The sequence below is a fragment of the Chlorocebus sabaeus genome, chromosome 1, assembly GCF_047675955.1.
Source record: "Chlorocebus sabaeus isolate Y175 chromosome 1, mChlSab1.0.hap1, whole genome shotgun sequence".
NCBI classification, from domain to species: domain Eukaryota; kingdom Metazoa; phylum Chordata; class Mammalia; order Primates; family Cercopithecidae; genus Chlorocebus; species Chlorocebus sabaeus.
Window position 1 is genome coordinate 21,352,948 of NC_132904.1, and position 20,747 is coordinate 21,373,694.

Below are 20,747 nucleotides of genomic sequence, written 5' to 3' on the forward strand. Positions count from 1 at the left end.
ACATTTTGGACGGATCATTCTATGCTGCGGGAGGCTGTCCTATACACATTATAGGATGTTTAGTAGCATCCTTGACCTTTACCCACTAGGGAACAGTAGAACCACCCTCCCCTAGCCAAGAAGGACAATCAGAAATGTTTCAGAACATTGTCATACACTGCAAAATTGTCCTTGGTTGAGAACCACTGCTAAATGCTAAGAAAAATCAAGAAATTATACTTACAATTCTCTCATACAAACTGAGGATGAGAGATGGCCAAGGTGAACTAGAGTTGAGATGTCAAATACAGTAACCACTGGTCACATGTAGCTACTGAGCACTGAAAGTGTGGCTAGTCTGAATTGAGATATGCTGTTAAGTGGAAAATATACACTAGATTTCAAAGACTTAGTATTAAAAAAGAATGCAAAATATTTTAAAATTTTCTTGTATTGATTATATATTGAAATATTAATAATATTTTAGATATAGTAGGCTAAAATAAAATACATTAAAATTAACTTCATCTGGGCCAGGCGCGATGGCTCACCTGTAACCTCAGCACTTTGGGAGGCCGAGGCGGGCAGATCACAAGGTCAGGAGATTGAGACCATCCTGGCTAACACGATGAAACCCCGTCTTTACTAAAAATACAAAAAATTAGCCAGATGTGGTGGCGGGTGCCTGTAGTCCCAGCTACTTGGGAGGCTGAGGCAGGATAATGGCATGAACCCAGGAGGTGGAGCTTGCAGTGAGCCAAGATTACGCCACTGCACTCCAGCCTGGGTGACAAAGCGAGACTCCGTCTCAAAAAAAAAAAAAAAAAAAAAAAAAAAAAATTAACTTCATCTATTTCTTTTTACTTTAAAAAAAAATGTGGCTATTAGAAAAGCTAAAATTACTATGTGGCTTGTGTTACATTTCTATTGAAGAGTGCTGAGTTCATGCAGAAAACTATCGCCTGCTTCATGCTATCTATTCCGGGCAGCCTTTGATGAGAAGGAAGGGAACTCAAAAGAGCTCTGTCTTCAGTTTTCTCTTTACATTCTCTCCATTCTGCTTGGATGATCTCCAGGCCCACTGCTTCAATGCAATTACTACTCATAGATGACTAATCGCCCAACTGTATCTGTGGAACAGAGCTCTACTGAAATCTAGATACATATATACATATACATACACACACACACACACATATATATATATCTCCAACTATCAACTTAACAAGCCAACTTAGACATCTTAGAGGAACCCCAGATTTCCAGTTTTAAATGATCTTGACTCCCCAAAAGGCTCCTCCTCAAGGATTCTCCATTTTAGTAAATGGCAGTGTTGATGCAGATGCTCAAGCCAGAACCTGAAAGTCATCCATAAATTCTCTCTTCTCCTTCCCACTTGGAATCTCTTACAAAGTCTTGCTTCATCTACTTCCTTTATAAATGTTTCTGGAATCCTTCTCTTTCCTACCCCACTGGCTAGGCCAAGCTACGATTATTTTTCCCTGTATCAACTCCCCTGTCCCCTACATACTCTTACTACACCCTGTCCTTCCCTACTCAAAACACTTACCCCATAGATAACTATTTTTCTTATTAGAACAGTACACTACATAAATAATGCAGTATAGCTTTCCTTTTTTTTTTGGAGACAGAGTCTCACTCTGTCACCCAGGCTGGAGTGCAATGGCGCGATCTCAGCTCACTGCAACCTCTGTCTCCCAGGTTCAAGAGATTCTCCTGCCTCAGCCTCCTGAGTAGCTGGAACTACAGATGTGCGCCACCCTGCCCAGCTAACTTTTGTATTTTTAGTAGAGATGGGGTTTCGTCATGTTATCCAGGCTGGTCTCAAACTCCTGACCTCAGGTGATCCGCTTGCCTTGGCCTCCCAAAGTGCTGGAATTACAGGTGTGAGCCACCGTGCTCAGCCCAGTATAGCTTTCTTGTTCATTGTTGTATCTCTAGTTCACTGACTGATGAATGAATGAATGAATGAATGAATGTGGAGGGGCACAAATTGTTAACTCACAGCAACTTACTAAGGAACTAGGCTATCAAAACAATGGTTCATTAGTGTATGAGGCCTGGGAAAATATCAGTCCTTATGTCTAAATATCCGTGTTTATGCATTGATACAAGTGCTAGGATTCTAGAAACAGGGGAAAAGTGTTTAGAGACCATGTGTCCTGTATGCTCATCCTCAACAGATCTATCATGCCTAAACTCATATTGAAGCCTTTCCATATAGGGGGCAGGAAAGAACAGCTAAAGAGTTCCTTGTACAACCCTCCAGCCCTGCAGCAACCTGATGCCCAACATTTTCCAATGCCAATGCCATAGTCCCAGAGCATCTGCAGTTTCTGTGAAAAGCAGCTAAAGTTTATGTAAAACTAAACACAATTGTGATGAATTTAACTATTTCTGAAAGTAAGTCATTCTTTTTTTTTTTTTTTTTTTTGAGACGGAGTCTCGCTCTGTCGCCCAGGCTGGAGTGCAGTGGCCGGATCTTGGCTCACTGCAAGCTCCGCCTCCCGGGTTCAGGCCATTCTGCGGCCTCAGCCTCCCAAGTAGCTGGGACTACAGGCGCCCGCCACCTCGCCCGGCTAGTTTTTTGTATTTCTTAGTAGAGACGGGGTTTCACCGTGTTAGCCAGGATGGTCCCGGTCTCCTGATCTCGTGATCCACCCATCTCGGCCTCCCAAAGTCATTCTCTAAGAGCACAAGTTCAAGAGAAGCAGTAAGATTTTCTCCCTCAGTCTCTTTTCATTAGGGATTCTCAATCTCCCTTCCAGCCTAAGCTAGCCTTTATCCCCTAGTCTACCGCTAGTTTGAAAGGAGGTTAAGATGAAGTAAGACAGCTTCCATACTAACCTAAGTTATGATTGCTGATTTGGATTTTTACAGATGTCGGTGGTGACTTATGTATTCCAGATCTAAGCTGAGGAAGTCAAGATTTCTTTTTTAAATTATTATTATACTTTAAGTTCTAGGGTACATGTGCATAACGTGTAGGTTTGTTACATATGTATACTTGTGCCATGTTGGTGTGCTGCACCCATCAACTCGTCAGCACCCATCAACTCGTCCTTTACATCAGGTATAACTCCCAATGCAATCCCTCCCCCCAGCCCCCTTCCCGTGATAGGCCCCGGTGTGTGATGTTCCCCTTCCCGAGTCCAAGTGATCTCATTGTTCAGTTCCCACCTATGAGTGAGAACATGCAGTGTTTGGTTTTCTGTTCTTGCAATAGTTTGCTGAGAATGATGGTTTCCAGCTGCATCCATGTCCATGTTAGACCTAATACCATAAAAACCCTAGAAGAAAACCTAGGTAATACATTCAGGACATAGGCATGGGCAAGGACTTCATGTCTAAAACACCAAAAGCAACGGCAACAAAAGCCAAAATTGACAAATGGGATCTAATTAAACTAAAGAGCTTCTGCACAGCAAAAGAAACTACCATCAGAGTGAACAGGCAACCTACAGAATGGGAGAAAATTTTTGCAATCTACTCATCAGACAAAGGGCTAATATCCAGAACCTACAAAGAACTCAAACAAATTTACAAGAAAAAAACAAACAACCCCATCAAAAAGTGGGCAAAGGATATGAACAGACATTTCTCAAAAGAAGACATTCATACAGCCAACAGACACATGAAAAAGTGCTCATCATCACTGGCCATCAGAGAAATGCAAATCAAAACCACAATGAGATACCATCTCACACCACTTAGAATGGTGATCATTAAAAAGTCAGGAAACAACAGGTGCTGGAGAGGATGTGGAGAAATAGGAACACTTTTACACTGTTGGTGGGATTATAAACTAGTTCAACCATTATGGAAAACAGTATGGTGATTCCTCAAGGATCTAGAACTAGAAGTACCATATGACCCAGCCATCCCCTTACTGGGTATATACCCAGAGGATTATAAATCATGCTGCTATAAAGACACATGCACACGTATGTTTATTGCGGCACTATTCACAATAGCAAAGACTTGGAATCAACCCAAATGTCCATCAGTGGAAGTCAAGATTTTTTACAGATGTCAGTGGTGCTTTATGTATGTCAGATCTAGGCTAAGGAAGAGGAAATTGTGAAGGACTCCCGGCGATATGTATATTTAAGAACATGCAGACACAAAGGCAAAAACCAGACCTGTGTTCTCATTCATTTTTGCCTACTGGTCTTCCTATAAGTGAGGGAATAGTGGTGTCAGTATACGGGGCATGGTGATGTGTGATATGGACCAGGCAGGAGCTGGGAAAGGATAGCATGTGAAAGCCATGGTTAACCCCAGGTGCAACAGTAGTATGTGGGGCTATACTTGTTTAATTGATCTTTTAACAACTGTCTTATCTATTATAGAAATTATGTAAAAGACCATTCTTTTATAGAATGAGGAAGGGAGATGGGGTCTTTATGACTAAAGAAATGTTAGAAAATGTTTTAAAAAATTATCTTAATTTATCTGACTTTTATAGCCCAACTAAACAAACAACGGCAATTAGTTGGTTCCCACCAATTTTGGCAGTGGGATAAACAGATTTAACGAGGAAGTTTAGTTTTTTTCGGAACTAGATGCCCTGTTTCTTTCTAGAAATGACTCTCAAAGAGTGGTGGGAAAGTTAACAAAGCCCTATTTTTTTTTTCCTATGCAATTTTCTGAATTGTTTCCATAACAAAGTTCAATATTCTGATTATCCAAATAAAAGCATCTGTTTCTGGTAATAAGAGCAAGGTAGTTGAGATATAACAAAAAGGGGTATAAGAAAAAAAAAATGCAAGACTGAACCCCAGCTGAATCACTCAATCTTTATGTGTCCTTCCCTTCTAAACAATCCATTTTCAACTGGAGCAGAGCTCCACAGAGCAGATGAAACTTGGTCAGGGTGGAGTGGGAATCTTATTTGTATTTTTTTTTTATAAAGCAGAGATATACATATAGTACATAATTGGATACACAGTGTATTTGTGGTATTAAAATTTCATGAGAGTTAGATTAGGAGAAATCTCTAAAAAGTCTTCTCAGGGGGGTAATAGTGAACAAAAGGCTGAATAAACTATTCTAAGCCTTCATTTCCTCAACTGTATGGAAATGAGTCAGCACCATCCACCTTAAAGGATTATTGCACTATAACTACCATCAGTCCTATTATCTGTGAGCTCCACATTTATGGATTCAACCAACAGCGGGTCAAAAATATTGGGGAGAAAAGAGACAAATCAAAAAATTGGGGGGGGATAAATTCCACAAAGTTCCAAAAACCAAAACTTAAGTTTACCAGCGTGTCTACACATTAAATCTGCACAAATGAAGTGATGTGTAGGCATTGTTTTAGGTATTATAAGTAATCTAGAGATGATCTAAAGTATACAGAAGGATGTGCATAAGCTATATGCAAATACTAAGGTATTTTATATAAGGAACTTGAGCATCTGCAGAGGTCCTGGAACCTATACCCATAGATACCCAGGGACAACTGTATATCTAAATATACACAGAGAATAACAGAAATAACAAGGAAAATAACCAAAATTGTATGTTGTCAATATAGAACTAAAAACACAAATTCAAACATATCAGGTCATCTAGTGATATTATTCATTAATAATGTCTTAGGTAATCATAATATAATTTTCTCACTAGTCATTTTACCACTTAACATCCAAAGTCATAAAGTCCAATAATAAATACAAGAAGAATCTATAAATGTGACAAAAATACAAACCTAAGACGCCAATTTCAAGACCAGCCAAGCCTGTTTTAATTTTATCATAAATATCTTCTAATGTGAAGTCAACAGCAATGGTTCTTGTCTCCACTTTGAATTTTTCTTCTAGGCAAAAAGAAAACACAAATGGGGAGAGTAGGGAAAATTAGTACATGGCAGTGAAGATTAAGGCATTTGATAGCATTATCCTTTCAGACGTTTCCCCCCACCCAATTTGATACAAAATTTAGACCAGGATAAATGTAAGCAATCATGAGACCATCTAAGAGATGATATAGGGTCAACACATTAGTCCTGCAATAAAAATTCCAATGTCGTCACAGAGAGCTGGCTGAATGTTCCTTAATCAGTTCTTCTTTTGTAAATCAATAATGAGAACTACTTTTAGACCCTTAGGTACAAATAATAAAACATGATTCATATCATAAAGTTATATACTCTTTAAATATCACTGGCTTTGTGATTTTAATTGTAAATTGGTGCTCTATAACTTCAGGAAGAAGTCTTCATGTTGTAAAATATTTTAAAGTGTGATACATTAAAACAAAAAGTCTATCTTATCACAATGGAAATAAAATGAACAGGATCTTATTATAATTTGAGGGCTTGGTTAATAGTTAATAATCACTATATTTTAAAATCCACACAAAATGCACAGTAATAAAGGCATGAAGTGACCCAAGAAACACCTCAGTGTTCTACTTTACACAAGTCTATTAAGGTCCAAACAGTGCTGATGAAAATAATAGCTTCAGAAAAGAGACCCTGAGGAACAAAACTCATCTGAGTTAATGTACAGTATTTACTTTTGCCTTCACTAGTCAGCCCCTGTGAAGAGATAGCACAGGCTTTGAGGTCACACAGACATGAGCACCAATTTAATTTCTACACATATTTGCAAAATGACTTTAAGCAAGTCACACATCTTCTTTGAGCCTCAGCATCCTCTTGCGAAAATGAAGATAATTCCACCTAACCAATGACATGAGGCTCACATGATACCTATGGTACACAGAAGGCAGTCCATAAAGGCTAGACTTTCTTTCTCTCCTCAACCATCTCCACTCAGTTTACTTAGCCAAGTCCAGTGAGCTAGGAATGCTTATTCTTTAGAACATGCAGAGAATTCAAAAGAATTAATTTTAAAATCCTGCTTCCAAAAATAAATCTTTCTTCAGTCAAAGTCAGTGTCAGCTCATCACAGAGTATGTGGGATTAATCCTCGTAGGAAGTATCTGTTCTTGACCTAAAAGGATTTCTGTCTAAAACTAAAGAGCTGGTTCATGAGAGATCTTATCCTTAGTTAGACTCAGTGAAAAGTACTGACCCTAGGTAGAAATCCACGAATAAACTGAAAAGAAGAATTGACCTAGAAAATACCTTATTTGGTGTTAAAGGTATACTTACTGTTCTAATATAAATGAGTTATGTGTGTGCTCATGTAGTGGGAAATTAGACACAGAGCTGTAATTTCACAATAGCTGGTCCAATATGTCTACTTTAACATTTCACAGAATTTACCACCAGTAAATAAAGAATGCTGATTTTGTTACAGCCACAGATTCACAAGGGAAAAAAAAAGGCCCAAAACAAAAGGGTAAAAATACCTTTGATTAAATGAAAAACTTCATTCGAGAATAACATAACGTAAATTTATCTATTTATTTTGAAAAGCAAAGCATTTTTCCATACTAGTATTATGTATTGACATTCAGGAAATTTTCTATCAATAAAAGCCACCTCACAACTCCTGAACCAAATTCACTCTTCTGCATCTCACAGGATTAGATGAATGTACATACTTACATTGTAGAGTTTTGTATAGATATGTTGCTAAAAAGATTCAATGACACTTTTACAAAGAATGTTATTTAGTATTGAACCAAAGCAAGCTCTTTGTATTCACATTAGGATAAGCAAATGGCTTCTGGTACAAGTTTTTCAGGTTAATTAAAATATCTGAATTCATACCTAGATTTCCCAGAATCATAGATTCTGGAAAATCTAACTGAAAAGTGAACACTGCCTTTTTTAAAAAACAACTTTTCTTCACTGCCTCTATTGTGAGCCTTTCCTTTTTTTTTTTTTTTCTTTTAAGAGATTGGGTCTCAAGCCTGGGCTCAAGTCTCCTTAGTAGCTGGGACTACAGGCACACACCATCGTTCCAGGCTTTTCCTATTTAACATAGGTCAGACCATGATACCCACCTCTTCACAAACCTCCAGAGATTTCCATCTCACTCAGAGTAAGAGCCAAAAGGCGTTGGCAACAGCCTAATAAACAGCATGAGTTTATTAGGCTGAACTTACCTCCAGCTACTCTCCCCGTTGCTCCTCAGTTCTAGCCATAGGGGATCCTAGCAGTTGTTTAGATACAGAATGTTGTCCACGTACACTCAGGACTTAAACTTACCATTCCCTATGTTTGGAATGCTCTTCCACATCCCTTGTCTCTGTTGGGTCCTTGAGCAAATGTTACCTTCTCAGAGAAGCCTGCCTTGCCCACCCTTTAATAAATGCAACCATCTCCCCAGCACTCCTCATGCGCTTCCCTGCTTGATTTTATTCCATTGTACTTACTACCTTCTAATATGCTAGGTAGTGTATTTTAATAATGTACATGCTTGTCTATACGTCTTGACTCAAATTAAGCTTCAAGAAGACAAGGACTTGGTTCTGTTTTGTTTAGTTGCTCAACAATGGCACAAATGATCTGGGATCTTTCCACCCTCCTCTCTTTTCCCTTAGGCTGGCTCCTTTTCTGGAAGGCCACTGCCATTTCATGCATCGCATGCAAACAACAGTGTTTGGAGGCAGAAATCGTATGTCTCTGTGATATGTCCCTTTTATAGAGAGAAAATTTCCCCAGAAGAATCCAGCAGACTCCCACCACGTTTCCTTTCCAAGGATTATGGTACGTGCATGCTACTGACCAGGGGCATGGGTGGGTGGGCTTTCAGAATTCTATAAACTGCCTCCACCTCCACCATCGAGTTCTGTCAATCAAAGATAGATGTGCATATATAAGAATAGGACAGGAACTGTCTCCTTCTGGGCCAAGGCAATTGAATAAGAATTATAATGGGGGGTTCTAGAAGGCTAAGGTGGGAGGTAGCTGGCCTATGTTACAAAGGAAAAGCCGAGAATGATGGTGTGTGGCTGTAGTCCCAGCTACTCAGGAGACTTGAACTTGGGGCTTGAAGACCAGCCTAGAAGTAAATCTAGGCGTCTTCCCCCTTCTCATAGCCTATCACCCTGCATGTGACTCTGCCAACAGGAGGCAAGACAAATGGACAAGAATCCTCTAACTTTAAACATCAGCACAAGGGTGAATTAAGCACCTGAAACAGAAGTAGATACCAGATCCCCATAGCACAGCCCTCATTTCCACCTTCACACCTCCCCAACCTGTTTTTTTCATAAAACCACTAGTCTACAACTCACCAACAGCCCACCGCTAGTGAAGAATAAGCACCTTACCAAAGCTTTTGGAGTAGTACTTCTGGAACTCTCATCCTTGACTGATTACAAAGGTCTAAGAAATGACGCAGCCTCTCTCTGCTTTTCAGAGTAGGAGTTGAAATAAGTTAAAATCAATATCCTACAAATGTGCAGGATAAAGATGCACAAACAATTGGATTTGGAGGTTGCAACGAACATGAGATGAGCCGCACAATCGCCCCTTCAATGAAACCGATGTTGCCCTAATTGTGGGACACCGCAGAAAGCTTTTGGGTGTCAGCCTCAGCTGCAGAGTTGCCTTGTCCAGGATCACGCTCTTTCCATAGCATCCTCATCCAATGGCTGATCCAGGTGAACGTTTAAAATGATTGGACAGTTTGTACCTACAAGATTCTGATTCCAGAAGTATAGTCTGTTCATTATCTTATTTTTCTGTTCTTTCACAGTACCCTAGATTTAGTTATTCTAGATCTAAAATGAGTTTTAATGTTTCTAGTAATGCAAGTCTACTTTGTTGTTCTTCTTCTTTAAAAATTTATTGCTTATCCTCACCTGTTTAGTCTCAGTTTTGATTGGGATTGCATTAAACATTTCAATTAAAGAATGACAATGTGGCATTCCCTCCGGGCTCTCCATTTATTCAAATGTTTTGTTTAAATGTCTCACAGTAAAATCTTGTGATTGCAAATTCTTAAAGAATTAAAGAATTCCATGATGAGAATAGTACACACCATTATATACAGATAGGCAGTACTACTGATGCCTATTGACAAGCTGTCAGTATTTGAAATTGTATGAGCTGGCATCCCACTACTTACAGTTGTGGTTACATATATACAGTCATGACCCATCCCAACTTTATTTTCAGATGAAAATAATTCTCAGATGGTCTTGACCAACTGCCCCTCAGCCCAGTGGCTAAGACCAAACACCAAGAAGAAAAAAGCTGGTATGAACTACTCAAGGCAGTCAACTAACTAGAAATGGAGGCAGAAATGCAACTCTGGCATAAAAAGCGGGGAATGAAGCTAAGCTACATTGATACTATTCACTCACTTTCTATCTACTGCTCCACTGAAAACCAGATAACTACAATTGTGGAAAAGCAGAAAGCAAATATTATTTATAACAATAGTGCCATAGAATAATGAATATTGTCATTGGCCTCAAACCATTCCATCACCTGCAAGAGCACATGCCCCACTCCTACAGTCACACTGCTGTTTACGACACGGAGTATCCAGAATTCATTCAAGGTCAAGTTTGGAATTGACAGAAAAGGAACTGAACCCTGCAATAGTCTCAAGATGCTGCTGAAACACCTCTCAATATTAAAACTCACACACTTTTAGGTGCAAGCCAAGAAAGGTGATAAATATATTCAGAATGGCCTTAGGTTTATCGTACTTCCAGCTCTGGCCATTATCATTTTCATTTTGCTCAACAAATTGGCATCTCCTTTTAAATTTCTCTTTCTGTAAGAATAATTTTATAGATTTTAGAAGGACTTTCCTCAAATTTTTGCCCTAGGTGGCTAGGGATATTAAGTCTGGGAATGTTACAAAAGAAGTCTAATCTATATAAACTTGTGTGTTATTTGTGTTTTTTTCTATTAATAAAACCAAAATATATATGTTGACACTCCTTTGTCCCTACATCTGCTCCAAATAAACAGCCTGCCTTCCCCTGTAAGTTTCAGGTACTATCCATTATGAAGTTCCTGTCATATCACCCTTCCTCACTTTTTCCATATTATAACATTATTATAACATTCTTTCAGATTCAAGTCATGTTACTGCATCCGTGGACCTATTTTTCACCATTCCCATTTCCTCCAAGGTAAAGCTACTTCCACTCTCTGCTGTGCTCCTAGAGACCTTCTATACAACCCTACGAGGCACTTAATATATTAAGCAAAGAGTCTGTTTCTTAAACAGGGAGCACTCTTTGTCATCTTTGTATTCCCTGCAGCTAGCACCATGTCTGGCGTAAAGCAGAGGTCATTCTGCTCAATGTTTGTTAAATGAGTAAATAAAGCTAGGCCAACACAGCAGATTCATTAAAATCATCTTCTCAATACTTCTTGAATTCCTCCCTATAGAAATTACATTTCTTACATGCTGGTAAGAAATGTATGTATAAGACAGAACATTAGGCATATTAAAATGCAAGCTAGAGTGGGGTGTGGTGGTGCACGCCTGTAGTACCACCTACTCTGGGGGCTGAAGCAAGAGGATCACTTGAGCCCTGCAGTTTGAGACTGGCCAGGACAACATAGCAAGACTCCAGCTCTCAAAAAAAAAAAAAAAAACAAATTGAGAGACAGTTCAGTTACTCCATCTGTCATACACGGGTCTGGACTATCATTCTCATATAAATTCAAACATTTTAGAGTTATAAGAAAGCTTAGAAACCATCCCATCTCATGAATAAAATACTCCAGGAGCTTGGCTCAGGGGCACATATATGAAGGTTGAGGATATTTTAGTCATGGACCAATCTCCCTTATTCCAGTCTTGGAAAAGATAATGAGTTGGGGAGAGGAGACTCTTAGAGAAATAGCACTATATTCAATGCGTACCAATTTTAGCATCTTAAATCTAAATTCATAAAATTCAGTTTGTAACCATAAAAATGTCTCGCACTCTTTTTTTAAAAAAAAAAGCTTTCCATTTTCACATAAAATTATGTTTTACAGTATTTAGAGATTTAAAAGATGCAAGACAAGTCTTTTGTACTTTCTCTAATTTTAAGGGGAAAAGAAAAAAATGAAGTCCCCTAACCAATTTCTCTCCACTTCCCTTCTTTTCCTGTCTTCTTTTCCCCACAACTCCCAGGCCTTACCTATCCTTACATCCCTATCCCTTGGGGTGAGACAACCCCCAACAAAGAAAGCCTGTCTAATACGGCTTTGGAGAAGGTGATTGTGTCCTAGAAGGGAATAATTGATCTGACTCCATTTTTAAAGGCCCATTTAATTACAATTAACAGAGATGCTACACAAATAATGGTCTATTTCCTTTTTTTATGTTGCCCTTGGAAAAATATTCATGACAATTTTAATCTCATATGAAGAGACCCACTTTCAGTCAAGCCGAAAAATTAATCATAGCTCATCAGGATTCTAACTCAAACCAAGCATTTCTTTATTTTAAGCCAAGGTTATTATATTTTTTCATTATAGCCTCTTTAACTAGAACAAACACCTGCAATAAATAAAAACCTTATGCTGCGTGAATCTATTCTATTGATAGGACGTGAATAGGCCCCACCCTTTTGAAAGCTTTGAGTTCTACAGTTGGTCCAGGCATTGTAAACTCTTGGACAAACCACTCTTGAAGAAATTTTCATATAGCAATGTCGATTTTTCTGCACTTGGTAAGCAAAAGGTCCATAGAAGTATCTGAATTTTATCTTTTGAGGGGAGAAAAAAGCAAAATATTCTTTTTTTTTTTTTTCTTGAGACAGTCTCTGTCACCCAGGCTGGAGTGCAGTGACGTGATCTCAGCTCACTACAACCTCCGCCTCCCAGGTTCAAACAATTCTCCTGCCTCAGCCTACCAAGTAGCTGGGAGTACAGGCACCCACCACCATGCCCAGCTAAGTTTTGTATTTTTAGTAGAGCCAGGGTTTTGCCATGTTGGTCAGGCTGGTCTCGAACTCCTGACCTCAGGTGATCCGCCTGCCTTGGCCTCCCAAAGTGCTGGGATTACAGGCATTAGCCACTGTTCCTGGCCCAAAACATCATTCTTAAGATTACTACACTTAAGATTCCAAGATGCTACTGCTAGCGATACGAAAGCAGAGTTCACTGGAAGAGCCTGGGATGCAGTTAGAAGCCCTGCACTTGAGTGCCAGCCAACTCAACTGGTTGTTGGCCTAAGGCCCTTCACTCAAGCCTTTGAACTTTCAAGAATACCATTTCTTAGCCTATAAAACCACAAGAAACAATACCCACCCTACACAGTTTTTTTTTTTTGAGATGGCGTTTTTCTTTGTTGCCCAGGCTGGAATGCAAGGGCGTGATCTTGGCTCACTGCAAATTCTGCCTCCTGGGTTCAAGAGATTCTCCTGCCTCAGCCTCCCAAGTAGCTAGGATTACAGGCGCCTGCTAACACGGCCCGTTCATTTTTGTATTTTTTATTGGAGACGGGGTTTCACCATGTTAGCCAGGCTGGTCTCGAACTCCTGACCTCAGGTGATCCACCTGTCTCAGCCTCCCAAAGTGCTGGGATTACAGGCATAAGCCACTGTGCCTGGCCCATAATAATTCATAAGTTTTAAATTGCACGCCATTCTAATGAGCATGATGAAATCTTGCACTGTCGTGCTCTTAGTGTGAATCATACCTTTGTCTAGCATATCCATGCTGTACACACCACCCACTCTTTAGTCACTTAGTAGCTCTCTTGGTTATCAGATCAAAAAAAGAGCATATATAGGTATATAGGGTTCAGCACTACCTACAGTTTCAAGCATTCACTGGGGATCTTGTGACATATCCCCTGCAGACACGGGGGGATTTCTCTATCTGGCAATATCTACAAAGATGGCTGCTTGACAAATAGTTGTTTTTTCCTTAATAGCATAGGCTGCTGTAGGTATAATCCGTATTGTTAACTCTTACCTCCTTGCATCAGCTGCATATTTTTTCAAGCTGACATGAACATCTGATTCTGCTTTAAAAAGTGATTCATTACCATATCATCCGTGGAATCAATGGTCATGATGTACTATTTTTAGCCTTGCCTTTAGCGTCCAAGTATTTCTTTGACTCAATTTGCTTGTAATTAACCTTTAAATTATTGTATGTTATCTATTCCAAGGTGTACATTTTAATTCACTTTTCATCTCTGAAATCAAGGTGTTTCATAATTGATGGCAAGTCAGTTTAATTGGTGAATTTTCCTTCTTAGTGGTTATAAGCTGCATTGTTGCTTCATGATCAATGGTATCTCAGATTTGATGAAAGAAGCCTGGGAACCTTGCTGACAGTCACCCTTCTCTCTCTCTTTTTGGGAGGAGGGGGCGGTGGGCAGTAGGACAGGGTCTCTCCCTGTCACACGGGCTACAGTGCAGTGGTGTGGACATGGCTCACTGTAGCTTGGACCTTCTAGGTTCAAGAGATCCTCCTATCTCAGCCTCCCAAGTAGCTGGGACCACAGGTGCATGCCACCATGCCCATCTAATTTTGGGGGTTTTGTCATATTGCCCAGGCTGGTCTCAAACTCGTGGGCTCAAGTGATCTGCCTGCTATGAGCTCCCAAAGTGCTGAGATTACAGGTGTGAAGCCACTATGCCTGGCCAACCCTTCTCTTTAATGTCACCAAATGACCTGGGTCAGCTTCCAAATGCAAAATTCCCAGTACTCTAGGGATCATAATATTCCACCACCACCGGTAGTCAAAGAGACAAAGATATTTCCCATTCTAAACCAAGGCCAATGTGCTCATTCATTTAATCAGGAGCACGGCCAGTTACAATCTGGCAAAGCATCTCACTCCCTAAACTGTAAGCTCTATGAGGGCAGGATCTGTGCCTGTTTTTTGCTCTTTACTACTGTATACTCAAAGCCCAACAGTACCTGGTACTTTATAGGAGCTCAATAAATGTTTTGATTGAGTAAATTCAAGAAATACATACTAAGTCATGCCCATCTGTCAGGCTTCACCCTGAGGACAATAACAAATACCCTCAAATAGGTTACATTTGGATGAAGGAGATATGTGTAAATCCAAATGCTGCTCTAATAAACATAAACAAAGCATCAAAGAGAAGCAACTCATTCTTGCAGAGTGCTATTTCACATAGTAGGTAACATTTGTGTGGAGTTTTTGGTGAAGAGCAGGAATTGGCCCTACCAAGAAAGGGCAGATGTTGGCAAAAACAGAAAGCACAGAAAACAAATAGCATATTTTAAGAATCTCTGTGGATGGCATATGTGGTGTACACAGAGAAGCGGAAAGAAAATTTGTAGATGAGAGTTAGTGGAGGTTGTATGGTCCAAGATAACAAATAGGACTAGCTACTTAATTTGTGGGACCCAGTGTAAAATAAAAATGTGGGACACCCTTGTTCAAAAGTTATTAAGAATTTCAAGATGGCAACAGCAGAGCATTAAACCAAGTATGGACCCTTCTAAGTGTGGGGCCCCATGCAAATGCTCAAGTCACAGGCCTATGGAATCAGCCCTATAACAAGTTTCTATTTCCTCCTGTGTGTTATAATTACTTAGGAGAGGTTATTACAGTGAGAAGTTACAAGATCACACTTCTTTTTTTTTTTTGAGGAAGGAAATGACAGTGGCAGAGTAGAAGATACACAGCTTGTTATAAAAAGCGACAGGTGGCAGGCAGAGAACAAAGCAGCTGCTTCATTAGTCCCGTGAGAGAGGAGGGTCCCATGGAGAGAGACAGCAGTGGGAAGAGGAAGGCAGGCTGGGCTGGGAGGGACTTCTGAGTGACAGCCCGCAGGACTTTACAACTGAGCAGACAAACAGCTCTACGAAGAGAGAGAACACAGTGGTTTTATACATTTGCTTTAGAAATTGAGTTAATGAAACGTCACATTTTATAGCTAAAACAGTCTTTCTAGTTCTGCATATGAGGCAATGCTCCTGTGATTATGTCTCAGCATTTTTTTAATCATATGAAATGTGTCTCTCTGTTATTTTTTAGTAAAACGAGTCTTTCCTTGAGGTAAGCTGCTTCTCTCTCTTTGTTAGCTTGAAAAAGGAAATGACTACGAAGATTTGGGCCAGAGCTGACCAATTTTCCATGCAGGATAACCGTGACCTACAAATCAAGTTAGAAAGTAAAAAGAGATATTCTTGTAACCCAACACACTATTTCTCCCTTCTTCTTTCACGCATAAAGATTGCTAAAGTTAATTAGAAGTCAAATATCACACAGTACCTTTATTTTAAAAATGCTGATTGAGCTAATTTTTTTTTAAAGTAACCTCTTTTTATTTTAACCTGTCACTTTGTTCTTACGAGATTCCACTCTGGTTTTGTAAAATCTTGCCACAGGAAAAAAGCATTCTTTTCAAAGGTCTGGATCTCCCACTTTGGTAGTTAGAAAAAAGAAGCTTAACAGTTGATTTTGTTTCTTTTTTTAAAAAAAGGGAACTTTGGGGCAGAAAACTCACCATAAAATTTAAAATAGCTATTGAAATGAGTATTTACTTTATTATTAGTAGTAGTATTTTTGTTTTTCCAAGACGGAGTCTTGCTCTGTCACCCAGGCTGGAGTGTAGTGGTGCAATCTTGGCTTACTGCAACCTCCACCTCTCAGGTTCAAGCAATTCTCCTGCCTCAGCCTCCCGAGAAGCTGGGACTACAAGCACCTGCCACAATGCCCAGCTAATTTTTGTATTTTTAGTAGAGATGGAGTTTCACAATGTTGGCCAGGCTGGTCTTGAACTCCTGACCTCAGGTGATCCACCCGCCTCGGCCTCCCAAAGTGTTGGGATTACAGGTGTCAGTCACTGCACCCAGCCAAGTATTTACTTCATTGCCATTTACACTTAGATAAAGATAGTTCAACAATATTTTGTCAAGAGTATAACAATCTTTCTGTTCAACACAGAAAACACCTTCTCTTCATGTATCAAAACAGCATAGTTTTTACATATTAATGCAAAATAAAAGCAAAGGCAGTTGATACACAATCTGTTCTCCTATACTTTCAGAACAAAGAATAAGAATTTGAAGGCAAGGCTAGGTGGCTCACACCTGTTATCCCAGCACTTTGGGAGGTGAAGGCAGGTGGATCACCTGAGGTCGGTAGCTCGCGACCAGCCTGCCCAACATGTTGAAATCCAGTGTCTACTAAAAATACAAAACTTAGCCTGGCGTGGTGGCACACGCCTGTAATCTCAGCTACTCTGGAGGCTGAGGCATGAGAATCACTTGAACCCAGGAGGTGGAGGCTGAAGTGAGTCAAGATCACCACTGCCCTCTAGCCTGGGCAACAGAGCAAGACTCTGTCTCAAAAAGCAAACAAACAAAGAATAAGAACTTGACACAAGTCATTTTGACCCTAGAATTCCCTAAGAGACACAGAGATACCATATAAAATGTATAGAGATATAGTTAACATTCTATCAACAAAACAGGAGTAATAATACAGTTATCAATTTCTGAGCATCGACTATACACCAAGAACGCTACTAAATAACATTAAGTTATCCAACCTGTACAAGAACTTACTAGTATATTGCTGAAGTTTAAAATAATTATTCTCACAAATATCAGTTTTCAACATTTGAAAGGTCATGTTGTTTTTTAAATTTTGAAATAATCTCAAACCAGGAAAGCTGCATATATTCTACAAGTAACTTTTTTCCCCTGAATCATTTTAGATTAAATTGCTGACATGATGCCCAGCACCTAAAAATACTTTGATGTAGTGGTTCTCAAAATGTGATCCATGATCCCTGAAGAGTCAAAAATACTGATATTCTCTGCCCTCTTCACTATATTGAGAAAAGCAATGGTGCGTAAAACTGCTAGAACCTAAACAAGAATCAAAGCAGTGGCACCTTGCTGTATTGGAAGTCATTGTATTCTTCACATGTAAAAAAGAAAAAAATCAGTTTCATTTAAAAATACCCCTTGATGAAGCAGTGAAAATCATTACTTTTATTAAATCTCTATTTGAGTGCAAATCTTTTTAGTGTTCTGTGTGACAAAATGGAAGGTTTGCATGAAGCACTTTTTCTGTGTTCCTAATACAATGGCTGTCTTGAAGAAAAGCATTTGTGCAATTGAGTCGTGAGCTGAATTAGCCCCTTTTTTTCACGCAACACCACTTTATATGAAAGAACAACTGACAGAAAAACGATTCTTATTTGAATTTGGCAGGCATATTCTCAAAAATGAATGAGGTTAGTTTGTCACTTCAAGGAAAACAAGCAACAATATTTGCTGTCCATGATAAAATTTGAGTTTTTAAATGAAAATAAGAGTTTTGGAAAACTTGTATCCACCCCCATCAGCTTAAGAGAAAAAACTTTTCTGATAAGATTGGAGGTGATATTAACAATTGTGATTATCTTTGATACTGTGTCAACATCTGGAAGATCTGCAAAATTCAGGAACCAATATTTTCCAAGTGATAAAGTTACAAAGTCATGATGGATAAAAGACCTATTCAGAATGTGAGGTAGAACAATGAATTTAATATTTTAATGTCACTGAGTATAAAAAATTGATATAATTTCAGATTTCATATTGCAACTAACTTTTAAGGAGCTTTCACTTAGAATGTTTTGATGTACCAAAAGAATATCCATAATCATCCAAAGAAGATATTAAAATAGCTTTCTCTTCTCCAACTACGCATCCATGTAAAGCCAGATTTCCTCCTACTTCAACCACAATAACAAATTGCAGTAGACTGAATGCAGAATTAGATATGCAAATCTAACTATGTTTTAGACTAAACTATGTTTGGACTAGAGCAAGCTCTGTTCTAGTCACATCCTGGAAGCTGGCTAGTCTACGCACAGCCGAAGCTTGAGGACTCCTCAAGCAAGTAAATGTAGTTAAAAATCTTAAGACTAATAGTTTTCCTGTAATATTAACTGCTTTTCCCAGGAAAGGACCTCTTTTGCCCTTGCTAGATAGGAATATGCTGTACATTGGTTTGTTGTTGTTATCCCCCTTAACCATGCTAGAAGAAACACCTATCTGTAGAAAGGTGTCCCCGGCTGGGCGTGGCGGCTCACACCTATAATCCCAGCACATTGGGAGGCTGAGGCAGGCGGATCAGGAGGTCAGGAGATCTAGACCATCCTGGCTGACATGGTGAAACCCCGTCTCTACTAAAAATACAAAAAATTAGTCGGGCATGGTGGCAGCCCTGTAGTCCTAGCTACTCGGGAGGCTGAGGCAGGAAAATGGCGTGAACCTGGGAGGCGGAGCTTGCAGTGAGCTGAGATTATGCCACTGCACTCCAGCTGGGGCGACAGAGTGAGACTCTGTCTCAAAATAAGGAAAAAAAAAAAAAAAAGAAAGGTGTTCCCACTGTATACACACTACTTGGTCAAGGAATCCAAACCTGTCTGGCCCAGCAACAATTCTGAGTCTTCAAGTCATTCTTTAAGCATATAAACCAGAAGTTACCAGAGACTCCTCCTTTAGCAAAAAAAAAAAAAAAAAAAAAAACCTATTTACTCAGCTGGCTGAAAACATTGTCAGCAGCCTAAGCATTTCCTTATGTTATGTTTATAGAAAAGCTAACATGAGAGACCAATAGCCTTAAGAAGTAAAAAAGTTAATGCTTCAAAATAATTTTACTTTAACTGACTCTTTCCAAACCAAACAGATGCCCACAAGTTCAAGCATCTGACTCTTAAAAACTTCTATTATTAAGAAATATTATGTTGCTCGCTAAAAAAAAAGGCTTTTAAGACCCAGTAAAAGAACTAACCTGCTTAGGACATGATAAAGTTGGAACATGTGCCTGTACAGGTTTAGCGCAGGTTTAATCCTAAGTGTTTATTTAGAAAAACAACTTCCAGCTATAAGAAGATTTAAAACCCTTATTATAAGTATACTGCTAGTAATAAGAACTTGCTTGCTGCTTCCCTGTGTATTACCTTTGCTCCTTCAAACGATAAAAGGTTTTATTGCTACCTTGGTTCATCAGAAAACTTCAGCACACGTGTATTACATGAATCACTATTGCTCTGTCTCACAAAGAGACTCAGAAAGCAAAAATAAAAGTGAGAGCTTCCACTAATAAGTGGATTTCTCAAAGGTGGGGAATAAGCAAGGAGACCACCACTTCTCCTGCTGCCCTCCACCCCCACCTGCCCTTGCCTAGTTTATAAGACAGGGGAAAATAAAAAAGCAAAAAGTTAAAACGAAACAGAAGTAAGATAAATAGCCAGATGGCCTGGCATCACCACCCAGCCCTGGTCGTTTAAAAAAATAAAATAATAATAATAATAATAATAATAATAATATCAATCCCTGACCTAAACTACTTGTGTTATCTGTAAATTCCAGACATTGTATGAAAAAGTATTGCAAAACTTTCTGTCCTGTTAGCTTATGCATGTAGCCCCCAGTCACATTCCCCATGCTTGCTCGATCTATCATGACTCTTTCACACGGACCCCTTAGCGCTGTAAGCCCTTAAAAGGGCCAATGATTTCTTTTTGAGGGAGCTCAGCTCTTAAGATGCAAGTCTGCCGATGCTCCCGGCCGAATAAAGCCTCTTCCTTCTTTAATCCGGTGTCTGAGGAGTTTTGTCTGCAACTCATCCTGCTACAATGCCAGATATTAAAGAGATTTTGTAAATGTAAAACAATGTGATTGTTCTCACTACATTTTGTTTTGTTTCAGACTATATAGTTATTTTCCCTCAAAATGTGTAGTGTTAACATGTAAAGGGTTTATTGTTATTTTTAAGTGAGTTAAATAATTATTTTTAAGTTTCTCAGTTTCAATTTATAATGTGATAAACATTGATAGTGGTATCCTATGTAAACAAATGCTCTTTGGGGATGAGTTCATATCCTTTGCAGGGACATGGATGAGGCTGGAAACCATCATT

General features: G+C 39.2%; 1 protein-coding gene and 1 long non-coding RNA gene across 3 annotated transcripts in view; one reads left to right on the forward strand and one right to left on the reverse strand.

Moving 5' to 3' along the window:
- The window catches only part of LOC140711936 (uncharacterized), a 36,295-nt gene extending 26,909 nt beyond the window's left edge, over positions 1 to 9,386 (forward strand). Inside the window, exons 2-3 of the long non-coding RNA XR_012093281.1 lie at positions 8,467 to 8,632; positions 9,288 to 9,386. This is a non-coding gene — a long non-coding RNA (uncharacterized lncRNA). The remainder of the gene's footprint in view (positions 1 to 8,466; positions 8,633 to 9,287) is intronic.
- Positions 1 to 20,747, reverse strand: part of HSD17B12 (hydroxysteroid 17-beta dehydrogenase 12) — a 169,646-nt gene that overhangs the window by 52,213 nt on the left and 96,686 nt on the right. Inside the window, exon 4 of one of the 2 annotated variants that reach the window (XM_037999500.2) lies at positions 5,717 to 5,821. In XM_037999500.2, coding sequence (XP_037855428.1) covers positions 5,717 to 5,821 — 105 coding nt within the window. Of the gene's footprint in view, positions 1 to 5,716; positions 5,825 to 20,747 lie in introns of both variants that reach the window. The other variant, XM_008001111.3, reaches the window with a different exon arrangement.